This window comes from Nycticebus coucang, chromosome 16, assembly GCF_027406575.1.
Source record: "Nycticebus coucang isolate mNycCou1 chromosome 16, mNycCou1.pri, whole genome shotgun sequence".
Classification (NCBI taxonomy): Eukaryota; Metazoa; Chordata; class Mammalia; order Primates; family Lorisidae; genus Nycticebus; species Nycticebus coucang.
Window position 1 is genome coordinate 46,533,813 of NC_069795.1, and position 22,026 is coordinate 46,555,838.

The 22,026-nt window shown below is 36.9% G+C and overlaps 1 protein-coding gene across 1 annotated transcript in view; it reads left to right on the top strand.

Moving 5' to 3' along the window:
* CRYBG3 (crystallin beta-gamma domain containing 3) overlaps positions 1–22,026 on the top strand; it is a 106,211-nt gene that overhangs the window by 68,332 nt on the left and 15,853 nt on the right. Inside the window, exons 13-17 of the mRNA XM_053565001.1 lie at positions 2,209–2,351; positions 2,459–2,585; positions 4,053–4,085; positions 11,318–11,427; positions 15,779–15,905. Coding sequence (XP_053420976.1) covers positions 2,209–2,351; positions 2,459–2,585; positions 4,053–4,085; positions 11,318–11,427; positions 15,779–15,905 — 540 coding nt within the window. The remainder of the gene's footprint in view (positions 1–2,208; positions 2,352–2,458; positions 2,586–4,052; positions 4,086–11,317; positions 11,428–15,778; positions 15,906–22,026) is intronic.

Consider the following 22,026-nt stretch of genomic DNA (forward strand, 5'->3'; position numbering starts at 1 on the left):
GGTTCCAAAGGTTTATTTTCAAGAAGGCATTCAGAACACAGTTACGGTTAGAAAGTATTTTATAATAAAAATCTCGGGTAAAAAAGACGTTACCTTTTATCCTTAAAGTTTCAAGTGAAATTTGACCCAACTATGTCAGCAATCTTAAAGTTTATGAAAAGTGACAAGTCGTATATGCAAGAGAATTTTTTAAAACACATTTCTCTCTCTCCTTATAGATGCCGTTCTTTTTTTGGATTCTATTTCGCTTATTCATATAAGATGTGTTTACCTAGAAGTCTCATATACTGAGATTATAATGTATAATTATAATGTATAGCTGTTAATATTTCCTATTGGTCTAAGATTTGATTTATGAACAGTGAAGTGGGGGGAGAGGTTTTTGAAAAAAATGTATTCTATATTCTATCATTTTAATATACATGATATAAATTAGAAAAATATGTAGGGTAAAATTGTTTAACTTTCCTGTACCCCCAAATAGCCACTTTTGATTTTTAAAAATTTCTTAATCTTATTTTTGTGGATAAACATTTTTTTTACATCTTTCTAATCTTACAAGTTTGAATTTTTGTTCTGTTCTTTCATCCTCGCGTTATATCTGACAGTGATTAAAAGCTTAGAGTAGATAAATAGATAGCCTTGGACTTGAATTGAGTCTTTGCCCCTCACTAGTTATGTGACCTCTGGCAAATTGCTCGATTTCCTTCGCTGTAAAATAGGATTGATAGGACGAGGTGGTTCATGTCTGTAATCCTAGCACTCTGGGAGATCCACATGGGAGGATCACTTAAGGGTCAGAGTTTGGGAAATGAGGCAGAGAAAGAGCCCCTTCCAAAAATAGATGAATTGGCCAGTTGTGGTGGAGTGCACCTGTAGACCCAGCTACTTAGCTGGCTGAGGCAGGAGAATCTCTTGGGCCCGGTAGTCTGAGGCTATGGTGAGCTGTGGTGACACCATTGCTTTCTAGCCAAGGCAACAGAGTGAGACTCTGTCTCAAAACAAAAACAAAACCAAAAAACAACCAAAACCAGTAGGATTGATAGTGGTATAATCTTGTGTGGTAGCAATTTTGAAAGGAATGCGCATAAAGCTCTGATTGGTAGTAAATGTGTTGAACATATTTAATTATTGGGTTGTTAAATACTCAATTATATTTAGTGGCTATCAAATAATCTTTTGGACATTTGTGTTGTTTATAGTTTTTCACTATTCTGACCAATGTATCCTTGCATATAAATTACAAACCATGTATTTCCTTTAGGAAAAAACATTATAAAAATTTATCTTCTTAATTGAATTTTAAAAAGCGCAAATTTTATCTAATTGTTTTCATTTGAATTTAATTTCCTAGTGAAATTAGATATTTGCATTTTTGTTTTTATTATTATTTTTGTTATTATTTTCTTTTCTGAACTGTCTGTGCCTTTTGCTAATTTATCTATTTGGGTCTTAGCAGCATTTTTCTAAGATATTTTTGTTAAAAATGTTGACCCACTATAAATTTTTTTTTTTTTCTGCAGTTTTTGTCCAGAGCCGGGTTTGAACCCACCACCTGAGGTATATGGGGCCAGTGCCCTACTCCTTGAGCCACGAGTGCCGCCCTTTTTTTTTTTTTTTTGTGGTTTTTGGCCAGGGCTGGGTTTGAACCCACCACCTTTGGTATATGGGGCCGGCACCCTACTCCTTGAGCCACAGACACCACCCTATAAAATTATTTTTAATTTCCTATCCTATTTTGTTTTTTTAGTAAACAGTTTTTTTGGTGAGCAGATTGTATCTGTTTTTTTTTTTTTTGTTTGTTTGTGACATTTAAGCTCATAGAATCTTCTTCCACATTGTCCACAGAACATTGAGTATTCACTTTGTTTTATATAGTTTCTGTTCCTTCGGCACACATGAGATTAGTTTCTGTAACAATTAGTGTTGTGAGTATAATAGCCTATAATGCTCAATAGTTTACCAATATTTGGCTAATTTCCATTTATATAAAAATGTTTCATCTTCCTGATTTAATTCAGGCATATTTTTTCCTTTAAACTACATGGGAGTGGTGACTATAAAACTGTTTCCTCTGCCATTTAAAATTCTTTCTGGAATTATTTGAGTGAAAATAATCCCACAAGTATGTGAACTTGTGCTAAGATAATAGCAGTCCCTAAAACAAAATGCGTGTTTTCCTAAACTTTCCTCTCTTCCTTTTTTTAGAATTTTATAGAATCTTCTATCACATTGTTTGAGTCTGACCTAGAAAGTGGGAAGTTTATTGACATTACAAATCAGGAAATTTCTGACTTGGAAGAAATTGGCTTTGGCAGTGAAACAAGATCCATTCATGTTAAAAGTGGAGTGTAAGTTGTCCCCTAATCTAAGAATCTTGAGAGATTTTTTGGTGATTAAAATTGTTGTTTGCTTCATTGTACATCACCTCTGTTCTTTTCTCTTTCTCCCCCACTAGATGGGTAGCCTACCAGCAGAAGTTCTTCTGTGGAGAACAATACATTTTAGAGAAAGGGACATACAAATGCTTTTTTGACTGGGGAGGATCAAATAATATAATCATGTCCATACGACCTGTCCAACTGGTGAGTGGAATGTGAAGATGACCAGTGCCAGTGGCCTGTAATAATATGTAACTGAACAAGTGAGGAGCACCTTTTTTTTTTTTTTTACCATTTACCTCAGCAATTTTTTTAATTGACAAGTAGTAATTGTACATATTCATGGGGTACATAGTGATGTTTTGATACCCATAATGGATAGGATCAGGTAATTAGCATACCCATCATTGTAAATATTTGTTATTTCATTGTGCTGGGAACATTCAATGTCCCCCTCTTACCCATTTGAAACCATAAAATATTGTTAATTACAGCTGTTCTACTGTGGTGAGGAACATTGGAACTTATTCCAAGTATAAAAAAACAGCTTTTTTTTTTTTTTTTACCATTTACCATGACAATTTTTTTTTTTTTTTTTTTTGCAGTTTCTGGCTGGGGCTGGGTTTGAACCTACCACCTCCAGCATATGGGGCCAGCACCCTACCCCTTTGAGCCACAGGCGCTGCCCACCATGACAATTTTTTTTAATTGACAGTAATAATTATATATATTCATGGGGTACATAGTGATGTTTTGATACACATAATGGATAGTAATCAGATCGGGGTAATTAGCATACCCATCATTGTAAATATTTGTCATTTCTTATTCCTCCTATCGAGCTATAATTGGGTATCTTTTCACACTTTTTTAGAGTGCAATTTTTTCATTATGTGTGTGTACGTAGAGAATAAAACAGCACATGAATTTCTATAGACTGCGTAGGGGACTAGTGGATACTAACACATGAATGAGATGACTCCATGATTTGATCAGTTCACTTATTCAACAGAGTTTATTTAGGGCCTCTGGTATGTTGGACATTATGTTGATCACTGGAGATAAAAGATGAATAAGACTGGCCTGATGGGTATCGGTCTCTCAGGGCAGTTAGATGTTGGGGCAGTTAATTATAGTACCATGAGTGAGAAAATTAAGTGTGTAGGCTGTGTTGGGGGCAGAGGAAGAGAGCAATCAATGCCTGGGGATTTAGGGACCTTTCCACAGAAGAGGATGTGTTGAATGATAGCTTAAGGGATAAAAGCAATTTTTCCAGACAGTAAGGGCATTTCACAAAGAAGGAATAATCTCCTTGTGTGCAAAGTCATGAAGTTGATGAAAGAATGTGGCCAGTTTGGATAATAACCAAGATCACAGCACAGTAAGAGTCTCCGTGAAACAATGGCCAGAGATTCACACTTTATCTTTGTAATGGACATTGGGGCACAATTTTCTTTCAGCTACAGTATCATTCAAAATGAATTAGTTATAGATACTAAAATTTTTATAAGAAAATTCAATAGCTTATATGAAGATGTTATAGCCAGTTCAAATAATCTAGTAAATTGGCCAATTAAATTTTTTTTTCCCAAAGGATATTTTCAACACATTCAAATAGGCAACTAAGATTATGTGATTACATATTAAAACGTGTTTTAATATATTTTTCAGGAACCACTTGGGATAAATGAACCTCCACATTTGGTATGTTTAAAAATATTCTTAACTTGTAATTGTTAAATTATTTGCTGAAAATGTTAGTTTTTCTTCTCTCAAACCCATCTGTTTCCCTCAGATAACTTTTCTGTGTCTGTAAGGCTGAGCAGTTTACATTGCACTTGGTACCTGGGGGCAGAAGAGCACCCATTTTTGTTAGTGATTGTTTTGGCCTGGGTTTGTCTCCATTTCTTTCATTTCAGCTGACAGAGCTGCAACTCTGACCTTTTTAGGGTCATTTTGAATCTCTGCCTTCTTTCTTTCCTATTGCCCACTCTTTCTTCAGTATTATGTTTTTATTCAGCCCAGCAAATTAAGTTGTCTTGAGAGGGGCAGACCTATCTTGGAGAAAACACTGTCTTGCCATGTTTATTATGTACATGTGTTTCTCTTACTTACATCAGATGTTTTTTAAAATGAGCTAGTGAAGTTGAAACCCTACATTTTCATTTCTAGTGTGTTAATTATTTGAAACATCTGGAGCCTGATGTTTGCCTAATATCTATTGAGGCCTAGAAATCATGGCTTCAAATTACTCTGCGAGGTCACTATTGATCGTATTTACAGACAAGAAAGTCAAGATTCAGAATTTCGTAAGTTCCATATCATATAACTAGAAGTAGAAATATAGACATTTCTGGCATCTGGCTCCAGTTGACAAAACCACATTTTCGGGGTTTTACATCAAAGAATATAATGATATGACCAGTGCAACTGTAGAAGGAAGGGGGAGGTAAGAGACTTTGCTTTCTTTGTTTCAATTTAAATAACAAATTTTTAAAAATTGCTATCAAAAAGCCCATTATAGTGGTTGATTTTTTTTTTTTTTTTTTTGGCCCTGGCCAGGTTTGAACCACCACCTCTGGTACATGGGGCCGGCACCTTACTCCTTAAGCCACAGGCGCCGCCCTATAGTAATTGATTTTATATAGTTAGCACTCAGTACCTTTATGTAACGTGTCATCATTTTTTCTGAATGTGTATGTTTTTCCTATTCATGTCAATGTTTATATATTTTATACCAGCTGGTTTAACCATGTTGTCATTCACAGTGCTTTCAGGTTTTATTATTCTATTTTCTGATTACCTCAGGCCTGTTGGGAACATTTCCTTTCTGAATATAATTGGTTGTTGTGCTTAAGAGATGCTTCCTGCCAGATCTTTATTTTGAGTTTCTGAAAACACTCAACTGTGGGTTTTTAAAGCATTCTTTGAATCACGAATCAAAATAACATGAGTTGATTAAAAGTTAAGCAGGAGTAATTTCAAACTGTACATTTTCGGGATTTTAATTACAGATAAAAAAATCCCATTCTTTTAAACTGTTTCTTACCTGCTCCTGCTCACTGTTCCTTTTTTTTTATGGACTCCCTTGTTTGGGGCAGATTGCTGGGAGGATTTTCTTGATAGTATTTCCAGTACAACTCGAAAAGAGAACAAGCCGCAGAAAGCGCCCAGTGAAATCAGCCCTACTTCATTTTGCTGGGTATGGCTCAGTTACTGCGTTGTGAAATAAATGTTTTTGACAGGTATATGATAGCTGGATATTTACTAACACATGAACAAAGGCTTCTTTGTTCACCCAGTGTCAAAGCTCTTGTTATTTTCAGTGGACCAAATTTGGGGGCATTTTTCTTATTTATACTTACCTAAACATAAACGGTCTTGGCTGACATACTGGTTCTAGAGAGTTACTAGGAAGCATTTTCTCCTTCACAGATAGTTATGATGGAGTGGCAACATGGATGCTGTGTTCAGATGGAATACTTATGTGCTTATTGTCCCTGTCTGAGGAATAAGGAAGAAATTACATCTCAGAGTTTAAATCAAAGAGGAATTATTATTATTTTTTTTTTATGCTGGGAGTTTTAAGGGATACTCAACTTAAAAGAGGAAAAGCCAGAAAATATATGTGTATGAGATTAATATACATATGTATCATGACAGTTATAATAATAAAATATGGTTGCTGATTGCTCGGTAAGCAAGTTACGATGAGGCATGCCTTATTTGGGATGCTTGTAGAAAACCACCTTTTCTAGAGAAGATTGTTTTTCTCCTAAGGCTGAAGTTCAGTCACTAAGTCCAGTCACCAACTCAGGATATACAGGATCATTGTGGAGATTTTCATTATTAGCAGGAGGTATTTTATTTTTAAAATTGCTTCCTCAAACAAAATAAAAACTGAAGAGAATGTGGATTATCCTCCTAGTGTCATCATTATCATCATCTCTCTCTCTTAGCAAGTCCTGAATATCAGAAATCTGACTAGGTTGAATCTTTTGAAAGTAAATTTAATTTTTAGCTCATGTGGTAGTCAGGCATGATTCTCTAGCAGTGCTAATGAGTTACCCCCTTTAACTCAGCCATGTACCTGTGTTTATGGAATCTTTTTTATAATTAAAAGCCTGGATTTCTTTAAATATTGAGCCACTGTTCCATTTTATCCATGAGTCTAGCCAAGAAAAGCAACTGGATAGTTTCTTATATTAGATAAGTTAGCCTCACTCAGTGAATTTTAAAATAGTCACAGGTTCTGTAATAGTTGTGCTTATAGGAAAATCACTGTCTTAGGCAACTATCAGTAAGATTCAAGCGCAATAAAGAGAAACTACATCTTTGTGGCACTAATTTCAAATCATTTTTATCTGACCCACACCACAGAAGTACTTTGGAGGAGTTATTTAAGCAAGTGAAATCTTTTATGATTGATAAGGGAAATAAAATTATTATAGAAAATGTAATTGTGTGAGAAGTACGTAACACAACATGAGAAAGGTGTAATGTAACAGAAGAATGGAAATAAGACTTTTCTTTAACAATCGGTGTGTTTGTATGAGGACGGTCCAAGGGGCTGGATAGAGGCTGATTTAGACATGGAAAAAATTTCTTCAGGGAAATCATTTTAGTATTAGAGTAAAAAAAATTACATTAAAAATAATTTATAGAATAAATTAAGTGAGCACAACTTCTGTGTTTGGTCAGTAGTTAAGTGTGTGCATTTTTAGTTTGTCATATTAAAGACCTATTGCCACATATTATTCACGTATGTCACAAGTCAAGTTTTACATAGAAAAAAGCATTTCTACAAAACCTTCCATCATAAAGTGGTAATAATTTCTTCCTCAAAGGGTAGTTCTAATGAAGAAATACAATAATATACATATATGGAAAACCAGCCGTGTGCTTTTTTTCCCCCCTACTTCCATACACTTCCCTGTGTGGAGCGGAGAGGGATTGGGGCGTGCCCACATGGCACAGAGGGATGGGGGCAGTTTGAAAAAAACTTGTCTCTTGTTCATCTGTTTGTCTAGGTTCTAAGCATCTGTCTAAGGTATGTGTTTATTTTCTGTTGATCAGGAAAGGAAACCCACATAGCGATTTATCCAGCTGGTTTTCCTCAGGACTTAATTTCTGCAAGGCTTAATTTCACCAAGAGTAGAAACCACAATTTAATTACAGTAGAACCTCTCTAAGTTGACCACCCAGGGGACTGTAACAAAGTGGTCAACATACAGAGGTGTTCAACATAAGGAACTAGGTCTGCTGTACTGATACATACGTGTAGTGCATATCCAATCTATGGAAATTAGGTCAACTTGAGGTCAGTGTAGGGAGATGGTCAAGTATGGAGGTTCTATTGTAATTATATGCAGATTTGGTTTCTGTATGGACGATGCTCAGAATATGATTATGAGAGTTGTCCTGTTCTGAGGCATTTATAAGGTGATCAAAATGAGGTATTACTTTGGTAGGAATGGTCTAATTGGGTGAACCATATATGATATCATTTTTTGGATTAAAAATAAACTCTGATAAGCATTGAACCCAATTTTTTAAGTTTGGCCAGGGAATATTTTAACCCATCAAATTAAAAGGATGTTTAATGAAAGATTATTTCTCTGTATATTAATGAACTTTAATTAATTTTGGGGGGTGTAAAGACTGAGACAAAAAAAGTAGAGGTGTGGCTCGGTGCCTGTAGCTCAGCAGCTAGGACTCCAGCTATATACACCAGAGCTAGTGGGTTTGAATCCAGCCCGGGCCTGCCAAACAGCAATGACAACTACAACTGAAAAATAGCCAGGTGTTGTGGCGGGTGCCTGTAGTCCCAACTACTAGGGAGGCTGAGGCAAGAGAATCGCTTAAGCCCAAGAGTTGGAGGTTGTTGTGAGCTGTGACACCATGGCATTCTTCTGAGGGCAATAAAGTGAGACTCTGTCTCAAAAAAAAAAAAAGAGAGGTGGCCGCTATGTGCGCATATGCTCAGCTTGCATTGTCAGTAGTCTAGGATGTGATGTTTCATGGTAAAATGTTGAAGTGTAAATCTTAAACTTAGTAATATGAAATTAATTTGTTCAACAAGCTGAAAATAAAGTAATAAGACAGTAATGTTCTCTGTTCTCATGTGGCTTTTCTTATTTTTAATATGAACTAAGATAATATTTGCATGCAGGAGAAATTTCTCTACATTTTTGGAGGTTAAACATGATTTGATGTTTTAGCTTCATGTTTTTGAAATATTTAAATGTAAAAAGCATAAGTCTGGGGTGGCGCCTGTGGCTCAAAGGAGTAGGGCGCTGACCCCATATGCTGGAGGTGGTGGGTTCAAACCCAGCCCCGGCCAAAAAAAAAAAAAAAAAGCATAAGTCTGTCTTGTTTTGGACTTTTTTCTTGTTATGGACTCTATCTATGAAAAGTCTGATAGAAAGTTGCAGAAACTTATCTCAAAACTTGCTGTTTTTGATGGGTGAACTGGCTGGCAACCTGTAGAAGACTGAAACTGGACCCACACCTCTCACCATTAACTAAGATAGACTCTCACTGGATAAAAGATTTAAACTTAAGACATGAAACTATAAAAATACTAGAAGAAAGTGCAGGGAAAACTCTTGAAGGAATCGGCCTGGGTGAATATTTTATGAGGAGGACTCCCTAGGCAATTGAAGCAGTATCAAAAATACACTACTGGGACCTGATCAAACTAAAAAGCTTCTGCACAGCCAAGAACATAGTAAGTAAAGCAAGCAAACAGCCCTCAGAAGGGGAGAAGATATTTGCAGGTTATACCTCCAACAAACGTTTAATAACCAGAATCCACGGAGAACTCAAATGTATTAGCAAGAAAAGAACAAGTGATCCCATCTCCGGCTGGGCAAAGGACTTGAGGAGAAACTTCTCTAAAGAAGACAGGTGCACAGCCTACAGACACATGAAAAAATGCTCATCATCCTTAATCATCAGAGAAATGCAAATCAAAACTATTTTGATATATCACCTAACTCCACTAAGATTAGCCCACATAACAAAATCCCAAAACCAGAGATGTTGGCGTGGATGTGGAGGAAAGGGCACACTTCTACACTGCTGGTGAGAATGCACACTAAGACATTCCTTTTGGAAGGATGTTTGGAGAATACTTAGAGATATAAAAATAGACCTGCCATTCAATCCTATAATTCCTTTACTAGGTTTATACCCGGAAGACCAAAAATCACAATATAACAAAGACATCTGTACCAGAATGTTTATTGCAGCCCAATTCATAATTGCTAAGTCATGGAAGAAGCCCAAGTGCCCATTGACCCACGAATGGATTAATAAATTGTGGTACATGTACACCATGGAATATTATGCAGCCTTAAAGAAAGATGGAGACTTTACCTCTTTCATGTTTACATGGATGGAGCTGGAACATATTCTTCTTAGCACAGTATCTCAAGAATGGAAGAAAAAGTATCCAATGTACTCAGCCCTACTATGAAGCTAATTTATAGCTTTCATATGAAGGCTATAACCCAACCTATAGCACAAGAATATGGGGAAAGGGCCAAGGGATGGGAGGGGAGGGGGAAGGTTGGGGTGCAGGGAGGGTAACTGGTGAGGCCACACCTATGGTGCATCTTAGAATGGGTACAGGTGAAACTTACTAAATGTCTTCATACAACAACTAAGAAAATGCCATGAAGGCTATATTAAACAGTTTGATGAAAAAAAAAAAAACTTGCTGTTTTAATGCTCCAGATATCACGTGATATCACAGTTGGAAGGATGTCGTACAAGCCACAGTTGGTCTGGGGGGAATTGGTTCCCTCACGTCCCTGTTTTTGGGTGATCTTTGATATCAGAACAAGTAAGGTCAGAGCAGAATGATACAGCCAGTAATGATACAGCCTCTCTTCCAAGAGAGGACCCCTGGGAGGACAAAGGAGGTGAATCAATGTTGGCTGCTCAGAGATTCCTTTTTCTGGAAGACAGCATTAGCAGAGCAAAGGGTGATGCTGGGGAGTGTTCATTAGGATGCATCCGCTGCCCCCGCGCAGGCCCGTCAGAGCTGGGTGGACCTATGGGCCATGCTATGTCAAGTCTCCAGTGTATTGTGAAATATTTATAGGGCTCATTAATTTTTTTCTTTCTTATTATAGATCCAAGGCCACTAGAGTTGCTGATTATTATATCTCTGGTCTGAAGGGAATTATAGTTGAGATTTCATGGATTTTTCTTGACAAAAAAAGACTAAAATAGAAATGTAGTTGTATGCAATTGTAAGCTATACGTTTAAGGTCTTCTTATCAGAAAACTGAAGCCTATAAGCTGAAATACCTGACACAAACATCTCTCTTCCCTCACCATAAATCTTCCACTAATCCCATCGTTATCATCTTCTCTGCCATCTGCTCTGGTGCTGGCCAGGCGTTCTCCTGGGCATGTGCACATTCTCTCTTCTCTCCTTTATTAACTGTGGATCAGGAAGGGGAGAGAACAGGCGTTACCATCTATCCCCATTCTAATCTGAACCCCTTTCATGTTTAGCACTCAATTGCTTGTTGTTTTATATATCTGTGCTCACCAGAGGGCCTAATAAATGTTTGATATAATGGACAAGGACCACATTTTTGTGGGGGAGAGATTCTCATTTACTCTTACTAGAAAAGTTGTTTTCTAAGCTTCTGTGACCATAATTTGGTGCAAAAGATAGATGAACATGGTAAATACATGGTGACATTTCATTCTTAGAAAGATGTTTTTTAAAAAACTAGTTTAAGGAGAATGTTGTCATTCTTAACATGAATTTAGTGATAATGGATAAAACACAAATCTAATGTTTTGTTGAATGTTGAATGTTTAAATATGTGAAATTAAAGGTTTTTATTTGCTTGCAATGACGTCCAACAGTTGTTCTCTGTTTAATTATTGTTGTGTTATTATTGTTCTTATAGCTCAAAGCATTCAGTAAATCAGGTTTCCAAGGCGAATGTATAGATTTTACAAAAGAAATATGTAATTTGACTTCATTCATGCCATCTTCTTTTAAAGTTCTTCGGGGATGGTAAGTATGCTTGTTGAGTGTTTTCTGTTGTTATTTAAAGACTGAATTTTTTCTAGGTTTACAGAGATTTAGCTCATTTTTATTTTTTGCATGCACAATAAATTTTTAAGATTTTTCATTTAAAAATGAATTTGTTAGCTGTTAACTAGGAGATATTAATTTTGCTGATTTTTTTTTTGAATTTTTATAGAATACAGAAAAACAGAGCACTGGTTAATAAACTTTGGGAACCTCTTGTGGTTTGTTTCTCACTGTTAGGTTGTTTTCCAAATATTTTTAATGTTTCTATTGTATTTTTACTAAATAGCACAACAGAATGCTATAAAAAATAACTAGTGTTTTTATTCACGTACGGTGTATTACTCCTAAATTTATTTTGTTTACTTTTTGTTTGTTTAGGTATTTATTATCCTCATTTCACAGGTGAGGAAACCAATTAAAAGTTAGGGTTTCCAAGAGTTTGAAGTTTCTGTGAGTTATGATGATACCATGGCACTCTACCCAGGGCAACAGAGTGAGGCTGTGTCTCGAAATCAAAATTAAACTAGATTAGATTAGATTAAGATGAAAATATACATCATGAATGTCTTAGATTCATCTTAAGTTTCAATGGTGCACTTAAAAAGTAAACAGTGCCCAACCTAACGGTCCAAACTTAAAAAAAAAAAGTTTCCCAAGCCAAGATCACATATCAAATGTCAGACCCAGGTTTGCTATAGTCATTTTTTGAACCATTTTTGTTTTTGCTTTGAATCTTATATTCTTCTAACTGCAACAACATGCTGGATCTTTCTCATAGGTCTATGAAATTGTATGTAATTTTGAAAGCTAAAATATATTCTGTCATTTTTTTTATTGTGGTAAAATGTACATAACAAGTTTATCATTTAACATTTTTAAGTGTACAGTTCAGTGGCATCTCTGTGTACCATATGTCTGCTTAACAAGCGATCATAAAGTCTGTCTATTCTTTCTTCAGAATGTCTTATGTTTTCTTTCTTGTACTCTGAGAGAACTAGATCTTCTGTTTTTCATTGGGGGAACATCAGTCTCTTCATCATCCCCTGTTCTCTTTATTTTCTTATTTCCAGTGCTTACTGGCAACCATAGGCCAATTATTTGTCCTCAAATCCAGTTTAGTATTTTTAGGGATTTAGTATTGGTAGGGATCTGATTTGATCCCTACCATCATTCTCTGGTATCAGTCCAGTCAAGTTCAAACTCTTTTTCCAGGTTTTCCCGTCAACTGGTCTCATTCCCTGTCCCTCTCCAGCCTGTCCTCATACGGTCCCCTCTCTTCCCTTGCCCTCTGCTCACATTTGCTCAGCCATTTGTGTTCTTCACCCTCTCTACCAGGGGTCAGCAAACTATATAAAGGGCCTGATGGTCAATTTTCGATTTTGCTAGTGAATAAGTCAAGCAGGTTTTTCCCCCTCACATTTCCTAAGCCCTTCTGAAGTTCACAATTACAAAGCTGTCATTGTTTTGTTGTTATTGGACTGCCATTGTGTATAGCTCTGTAAAAAAGCAGCTGTAGACAGAGCACAGACGAGCAGGCATGGCTGTGTTCCAATGCAACATTATTTGTGGACATTGAAATTTGAATTGTATGTATATATGTGTGTATGTGTGTGTATACATAAATATATATATATATTTTTTTTTTTTTGGGAGGGGGGACAGAGTCTCACTCTGTTGCCCCAGGCTAGAATGCTGTGATGTTGTAGCTCACAGCAACCTTACACTTCTAGGCTCAGGTTATCCTCTTGCTTCAGCCTTCTGAGTAGCTGGGACTACAGATGTGCACCACCACATTCAGCTAGTTTGTTCTATGTTTATTTTTATTTATTTATTTTTTTAAGACAGAGTCTCACTTCGTCACCCTCAGTAGAGTGTCTTTATTTTTAGAGACAGGTCTCCCTCTGGTTCAGGCTGAGCTCAAGCAATCCACCTGCCTTGGCCTCCCAAGTGCTAGGATTACAGGCGCAAGCCACTGCACTTGGCATGCATATATTTACATGTCATGAGACAGTCTTAATTTTTTGAAACCCTTTAAAAAATGTGAAAACCAGCTTTAGATTATGGGCATGTGAAAATAGGCAGTGGGGCAGCTTTGGCCCACATGCTGTAGTTTGCTAACCTCTGCTTCATACCAAAGGTCACAGGTCTAATCTACATCTAGCCAGCAGATGTCATTTGTTTGACCTATGTGCTGAGTTAAAAAAAAATTTGTATCGATACTTACTTTTAGGATATATTCCAGGAGAATCTGTTTTTACCTTCCCTTTAAAAATCAGTAAATTGGAAGACTTTTGGAAAGCTTTTGCCTTTGTCAGTAATTACTGAATTGAGCAGAGCATGGACGTTCTCCCCAGTGTACCTGGTCACTGCCATTCCCAGTTCTTTTTACCCGGTACACAACTCATTTGTATCACCTGTCTGGTCTCCTGTGGTTATGTAGGCTTGTGAGCCCTGCTTAATACTAATCCAGTTATATCCTTTAAGATTCCCTCTACCCTCATTCTTTCTGTTAACCTTCTTGATCCTAAATCAAGCAGTCTTTTCCCTCCCATATTTTCTGTAGCTTTTCAAGCCTCTTTGTATTTGTTAAGTGTTTGAATACTTACCTCCAAAAAGGATATGAAAGTTTATAACATTAAAACAGGTCACCAAAGTTAAATAGATTGTTTCCAAGTCTTTGGTAAGAGAGAAATACATGTGTCAAGGACCTTTTGTTACCGTTAACTTGGCTCTGAGTTTCTCTCCACTAAGATAAAAGAAAGTATTTTGCAAGATTTAGATTCATTTGTTTTAATATGAAGCATTGAAATTTTTCTGGAGGAAAATATGTTTCTCCTAATACTTAAGTCTAGGACAAATTAGTCACAGATGTCTTATACAACTAATGTTTAATAAAACAATACAAGAACCTCGGAGAATGTGTAAACACCTGGAATGCTCCAGAGACCTGAATCTGAGCCCACCATTTCCTAGCTGTGTAACTGAGGCTGATTGGGTCGTCTCTCTGAACCTCAGCTTCCTCATCTGGAGAGGAGGATAATAGGACCTACCTCAAAGGATTCTTTTAACAACTAAGTACAATAGTATACGTGAAGGGCTTAGCTTCATGCCTGGCACTTTGAAAACATTTGATAATTATTGGCTATAAAATGCTTATTACATGAAATACATGTCAGTAAATTATAATGTCACAGAGCATTTCTCTGGTTATCCAAAGTTAAGCTGGTATAGCTAGTGTACAGTCCCAGTGATCTTAAATTATAGAACTAGAACTTAAATACCCCAAAACTAAAGTAACAGTAGCCAATTAATTTCTCCTTTTGGTTCCTTTTCAAAAGGGCATTTTTTTTTTTTTTTTATTTTGAGACAGTTGCACTCTTGTCTCCCTGGGTACAGTGACATGGCATCAGAGGTCACAGCAACCCCAAATCCTTGGACTCAAGCAATCCTCTGACCTCAGCTTGCCATGTAGCTGGGACTATAGGCACCTGCCACAATGCCTGGTTAGTTTTTCTGTTTTTAATAGAGAGATGGGATGGGGTCTCACTCTTGCTCAGGCTCGTCCTGAACTCCTGAGCTCAAGTAATCCTCTCATCTTGGCCTCCTAGAGTATTAAGATTACAGGAGTGAGCCACCGCACCTGGCCTTAAAAGGACATTTATTAACTGAGCTTTAGTTGAATGCTTTATTGAGCTTAACTCACCATCAAAGATTTCTAAAAGACTTTTAAAAACTTTCCATTAGTTAGTGGATGTCAGGTGACAGATTTTATATGCCCTCCTGTGATTTAAAAATCCACCTCCTATTACCCAGACTGAATACAAGCTCATCATTAAATAAGGGTATAAACTATTATTGGGGGGTTCTTGTAGAGGTTCCCAAAAAGGACTTCTAATCGTTCAAGTACTTAATAATCACCATAATTTGATCCCAAAGGTTTATAATTAAAGACACTAGAAGAAAGAATGTCTTTAACTTAAAGCGGATGTCTTCTTATTTTTAATTTCAGCTCTATCGTTTAATAGTTGGGGGAACCTTGGGCAAATCACTGCATCTTTCTAGTCCTTAGTTGTGTTACCTGTGAAAAGGATACACTTTTCTGACTCCCAGAATTATTGACAGCACAGTGAAATAGTGTATGTGAAGGGCCTTGCCTGATGCCTGACGCCTGGTGGGCGGGCAGTGAATGACAGCAGCAGCTGTTTTTTGCTGGTGTTGGTCAGCATCACGTCTTCTATGCCCCGCGCCCACCTGGGTTCCACAGCACGATGATGACCCTGCACTGCCAACTGAATGCGATTGACCGACTGTCTTACTGCTTGGCTTTTAGCTGGCTCCTGTTTTACCAAGAGAACATTTCTGACAACCAGTGTGTATTAGAAGAAGGCCTCTATTCTGACCTTACTTCCTGTGGCTGCCCAGCGTCTAGAGTCAAATCTCTCAAGCCCATTGATTATGTGAGTACTTGGCTCAGAGCATGTTTGCGATTCTTTTTCTTGTCCAGTTTAATTACCACAGATGATGATGTAAAGTTGGAAGAAATGATACAAAGGGAAATGTTAAACTATCAAAAATAGGAATAACCTATTTATCAGTTGTAAAATTGAGGTTCACTCACCATATCCAACCAAAATATAAGACTGCTATTTTTCTTTTCCTTTTTGTAATTAGAGGTACAGACTCAACACCTAGAGTAATGTAGGTTTTGGCTTAAATCCCAGTTTGATACTTCAACCAACTCAGCGAAGTTACTTGGTTTCCTTACCAAGTAATTTATACAATTTATCGGTAGCCATTGTGTGGGTTTTTCACAAGAAGATTAATAAAGACTTTTCATGTGGGAAAAAAAAGAAAAGAAATACATTCATTTGTGATTAAAAATGAAGAGAAAGGAAAAGGTTATGCTGAAAAAGAAAAAATAAAGTACTTAGAAAGTAGAAAGTACTACTTGTAAGGCTACTGGGACATTAAATAAGATGATGTTTGTAAAATGTCCAACATGTGGTGAGCATTCAATCATATGAGCTGTTAATACTATGGATATTACTGTCATAGCTTCTAAAATACAAAAATAATAACTTGACCATCATATAATTCTATTAGATAAGTCACATAACAATTTATCTGCTACTCAGGTTTACAGTGTCATTTTAAGTCATGGATCACCTCTGGTATTGATTTCAAACCTTGTTTGGGGGAACCAAGGCTTTCTTCCTGGTGTGTGCAGAATTATCTGGGTTACCTTGGAGGCCCATGTTTATAAAGGAAGTATGTTCTCCGTTTCAACACATTTATTCAGAATTTTACACGTAAGAAAAATAGGATCACTGCTCTAGGACATCAGTTCTGAGCTCCTGATGAATTGGGTCTATGCAGAAGAAGGAGCGAAGATCTAGGGTATTTCCAAGATATCTAGTTATGGCAGTTTTCTAGGGACATGTTTGGTCAAAGCCTGAGTTTTACACAGAGCCGATAAGAGGTCCTCCGTAATACTAGGAACGACTCAGACTTTTTGGCCAGAGCTGACTCCAGGGATTATGGTAACACCCAGGGTCTTTGATCTCAACCTAAGCAATGTATTCTTGTTGTCAAAAGCACAAGGGTATTTTGGTCTATGTCCAGTTGCTCATCACAAAAAATCCAATTACTAAGACAATGAGGATGGCCAAGGAAGAACAGAATCTTCAATATGACAGATGTCTTGTTGGGAGAATAAGGGAAGCTGCCTCAAATCTGTCTCTCCAACTTAGGGATATCACGGACTTTGAAAGGAGGCAGAATGTAGAGCATCTCGCAAGGGGTTACATGCATTGGTGACAGCTTATGGGGAATGGTGAATCTTGGCATCAGGAAGTCTACCCTGGCACCTTCAGAATCGCAGCTTCTTTGTCTTACAGCAAATCTATCATTTTAGGCTGAGTATGGTGGCTCATGCCTATAATCCCAGCACTTTGGGAGGCTGAGGTGGAATGATAACTTGAGGCCAGGAGTTTAAGTCTATGGTTTCTGAGAAACAACTCAAAGGCTCAAGTAGTTAAGGGAGATAAAATCATATAGGGGTTCATTAAGCTGGTTACAGTACTATTTCACAAGGCATTCCTGGGTAAAGTATTCTTGGTATCAGGCTAAGAATAGAGTCTTGGCTGAGGAACAGGAATAGAAATAGAGTCCTGGGTCTCTCTCAGTAGCTTTATAGATACCAACTTGGAAAAAATAAGTGGCTACCGATGGTTTCTGTCTGTAGGAGGAAAACTGGTTAAAAAAAAGAAAAGAATGTGGTTGGTAAGTCTCACAGGTTTTGATGATGCTGAAAAAAAGGCTTTGAAAAATAGTCCACATTTTCTGGGAAGGGAATTTTCTTAGCAATTTTTGTGGCTAAATCAACAGATGATATTTGTTTGGTATTAAACAAAAGATATAGGTCTAAATATGAAAGTATATGTAGGACTCTTGAAAGGATTTTGTAGGACTCTTACTTCAATAAACTAAACTAACCAATTTTTTAGGGAGGGCATTTTAGAAACAGGGTCAAAAGTAATGAGCATTATTATTTTTCTTCGAAGAGTTCTAATTTCTTTATATTCATGAAGTATGAAATGAATAGTTATGACCAGAAGTGAAAATGTGCAGAAGGAAAGATCTTTGTTGAAGACATGTTAGGGCAACAAGTTTGGTGTTGGAGTGGAAGTCGCATGAGATAAGGTTAGGTAACCCAGCAAACATCCAGATTGACCATGAAGAGGCCTCAGCAGGCAGTGCCTTGGTGCATCACCTGGGAGGCCCCAAGGTTCTGAGTTGACAGGACCTAGAAAGAATACGTAAACCAGTGGTCAATTTAGTAATTTGTACTTAGTAGATTCTGGTGATTGGAATGCTTCACAGTTCTGTCCTGAGCATTTTTTTGCCTCTCTGGAAGAATGGAAGAAACTGAATTATTCATTAGAAGGTTATTTATTGAGCCTAATAATTGGGTAAAATAAGATATACATCTTGAACATTCCATGCTCTTTCTACCCGTTGCGAAAGAGTCTCCTGCCACTCTCCAGGCCCGGTCACTCATGTGCTCCAGATTCTGGATGTCCTTTCCCCATGCAGTGCTAGACACGCTGTGCCTGTTCTGCATCTGTGATTCCTTCTGCATCCTCTCTCCCCTCACTCTTTTCTTACTCAGGGATTGATATGCCTTTTTCTATAGGTTTGTTAATACTATTGCCTATGCCACTATCTAGTGGGATTCTGGATTTGTTCTAGGAAATGTTTCTGTCAACTGGAGTTTGACTTCATGTATGTATGAGCTGATCTTTTGATTTTAGTAAAAACTGAAGAATTCTAAAGGAGCTTCCTATAGTTTACATCCCAAGACATGCAGGGAGTTGTGCTTAAGTGTCAATGTGGTATAATATTAAGGAGTCTTAAGACTTTAACTTCATACAAGATCAGTTATATCTTGCAAGTGATCGGTTGTTCCAGGCTGACTTCTGTTGGTGCAAATTGCTGTTACATTCAGGAGGTCCATGGGTGCATGATTTGCAGTCTTGCAGTCAATTCCTGTGAAAGGAGCTGAGAGCATAGTTTATAGTTCTGCTTCTCACTAATATGACCTTGGAAAAATCTTTTAATTTATTTGGGCTTTGATTAACTCATCTGTAAAGAAACTGTTTTGTAATAGGTATTTCCAAATTATGGACAACCTTCATTTCTGTTATAAATAAGTGGCCTAGTCATATTTCTAACTTGACGTGAAAAAGAATCCATCTAGCCTGAAGATTCACATGCTCAGAGGGAATGAGATCATGTGTAAGCATTTACAGTGGTCCCCAGAATCTCAGTGGTTTGTAACAAAAGATGCTTTTTTTTTCCATATCTTGTCTCAGCAACTGCAGGATGGTTGCTTGGCCTCCATTCTGGGAGGAGTGGGCTGTAAGTTAGTTTCAGATACACTTTTGGTACATATTTTGTTTTGGCACCAGGCTATTGAGCACCTTAGGTGGAGACATGCCTGTTTTCATGATAGTGAAAAGGAGGAATAGAGGCCCTAGCTGCCGAATCACATTTGAAGCTTCTGCTTGGCTATGACACCACTGTTCCCCTTCACATTCTATTGCTAAAAGCAAGTCATGAGACCAAGCACAGCATCAGTGGGGTGCATAAGTGATCAGATTCCTCATCCTCCTCCATGGGCAGGAGTGCAGTTGACAGAGTAAATATATTCAAACAATAATGCAAACTACCAGAGATGTATCATCTCACAGAAGTGTTCCCTGTTACTAGATTTTTGGGGAAATCAAATTTGAATAATTTTGTGTATATTATTCTCTCTGTCATCATAACAGACCTGGTTTCCTTTAAAAAAAAAAAAAAGGTTATTGTTCAGGTTCATTTTTAGTGACAGACTGGAGGTGGTTTAGTGGCTGTCAAATGAAGGGTATGGTAGACAAGTAGAAACTACCTCAAAATATGGTCCCAAGGTCCCTTTTAGAATTCATTTAGAATTCTAAAATCATAGGTAATTTAATATTGAGAAATCTAATTTAACCACACCAAGATGATTCTGTTTAAGCATTTGAAAAAAATAGGTGGCCTAGTGTTGGGAAAGTGAAGCAATGCCCAGGACTTTCATCAGGTTCTTTATAAGATGTATTTCTGAAAAAACTGTGTGTCTGATAATACATGTGAATATCTATTTCAAACCATAATGAATGAGTTTCTATTGATTTGTTTCTTGTTATGATTTTCTGCAACCTTGTTTGGTAAGTTTGATTGTTCAACTGTGATTACAAAACCTTTTCAGATGAAAGGGATTGATATAAGGCTTAACAGAGCTTAAGTGTTATGCTGGGGCTTCTATATTTAGAAATAGTCATAAGGTGTGAAAGAGCAACAAGATGACAAAAAGGCTAAAGCTGATGATTGGGGCACTAGGTGTTGGTTCTATGAATACAAAACACAACTGATAAGAAATTTTGTATAAGAAAGCTGAAAAGTATTCTATTTCACTTTGATCAAAGAAAAAGACGTAAAGTAGCTGAGTTGTTGTGCAGTGTTTGTAATTATATAATGTGTGGCATTTGTGACATTTCACAGTGTTGCTGAATATGCATTTTAGATTTATTTATTCGACATAAATGTTTAACACTTAACTATGTACCAAATATCATGCTAAGTACTGAATATGAATGAAAAAAAAAATTAGATAACATAGCAAACTTTTGTCAACAAATTCAAATGTCATTTTCCTCCTGGCCCCTCAAGTGTGGATGTTTCCCAGAGATCTGTCTCTTGTCCTTGGAATTTTCCATTGTCATAACTTCAGGCTCTCACCTCCATCAATGAAGATGATTCCCAAATCTTTAGAGTAAGCAGGAGTGTATTATTCCCTGAGTTCCATTCCCAGATTCCACATGGGCCTTTGTCAGCGTGCTCCACCAGCAACACCTTTCTCCTCCTAGACTTGTTCTTCTTTTATTCCCAATTGATTTATGCTGAAAGATATCATCATTAACCCCTGTCATCTAGTCTTACAAATAGTCTTTAGCTTTGATTTTCCTTCATGATTTCCAATATTCAGTCACTATTAGCTATTTTACCCTATGACATATCTTTATTTCTTTTTTATTTGTACATATTCATGGAGTACAAACATAATTTTGCTACATTGACACACTGCATTGTGGTGAAAACAGGGCCTTCTTTGAATCTATCACTGAAGCAACAATACACACTGTACTCACCAAAAACATCTCCTGACCTCCTTCCAATTCCCCAGCACTCTACGTCTCCAATGTCTATTATTTCACACTCTTCTTTCATGTGAACATATACTTAGCTCCTACTTATAAGCCAGAATATGGGGTATTTGTCTTTGAATATCTGAGTGGCTTCACTTAGGATAATGGCCTCCAGTTCCGTTCATGTTGCTGACAAAGATATGATTTCATTCCTTTTTCTGGCTGAATAGTATTCCATTGTGTATGTATACCACATTGTCTTGAACCCTCTGCTGATGGAAATTTAGGTTGATATCATATATTTGCTATTGTGAATAGTGCTTTGATACATGAGTGCAAATAATTTTTTTATATAGGTATTTCTTTTCCTTTGAGTAAGATACTGAGAAGTGGGATTGCTATGGTAGTTCTATTTTTAGTCCTTTGAGAGATATCCATGCTGGTTTTCATAGAGTTTGTACTGTTTACATTTCCACTGATAGTGTATAAGCTTTGCCTTTTCTCTGCATCCTCACCAATAGATCTGTTAATTTTTGTCTTTTCAATAATAGCCATTCTGATTGGTGTAAGATATCTCACTGTGGTTTTAATTTGCATTTACCTGATGATTTATGATGTTGAACATTTTTATATGCTTTTCTTTGCCATTTGTTTGTCATCTTGAAATATCTACTCATGTGCTTAGCCCACTTTTTAATAAGGTTAATTGCTTTTTCATTGTTGTTGAGTTCATTTCCTCCTAAATATTAGATACTAGTTCCCTGTTGGATGTACAGTTTGCAAATACTTTCTCTCATTCTGTACCTTGTTTGTTCACTCCGTTGGTTATTTCTTTTGCTGTGCAGAAGCT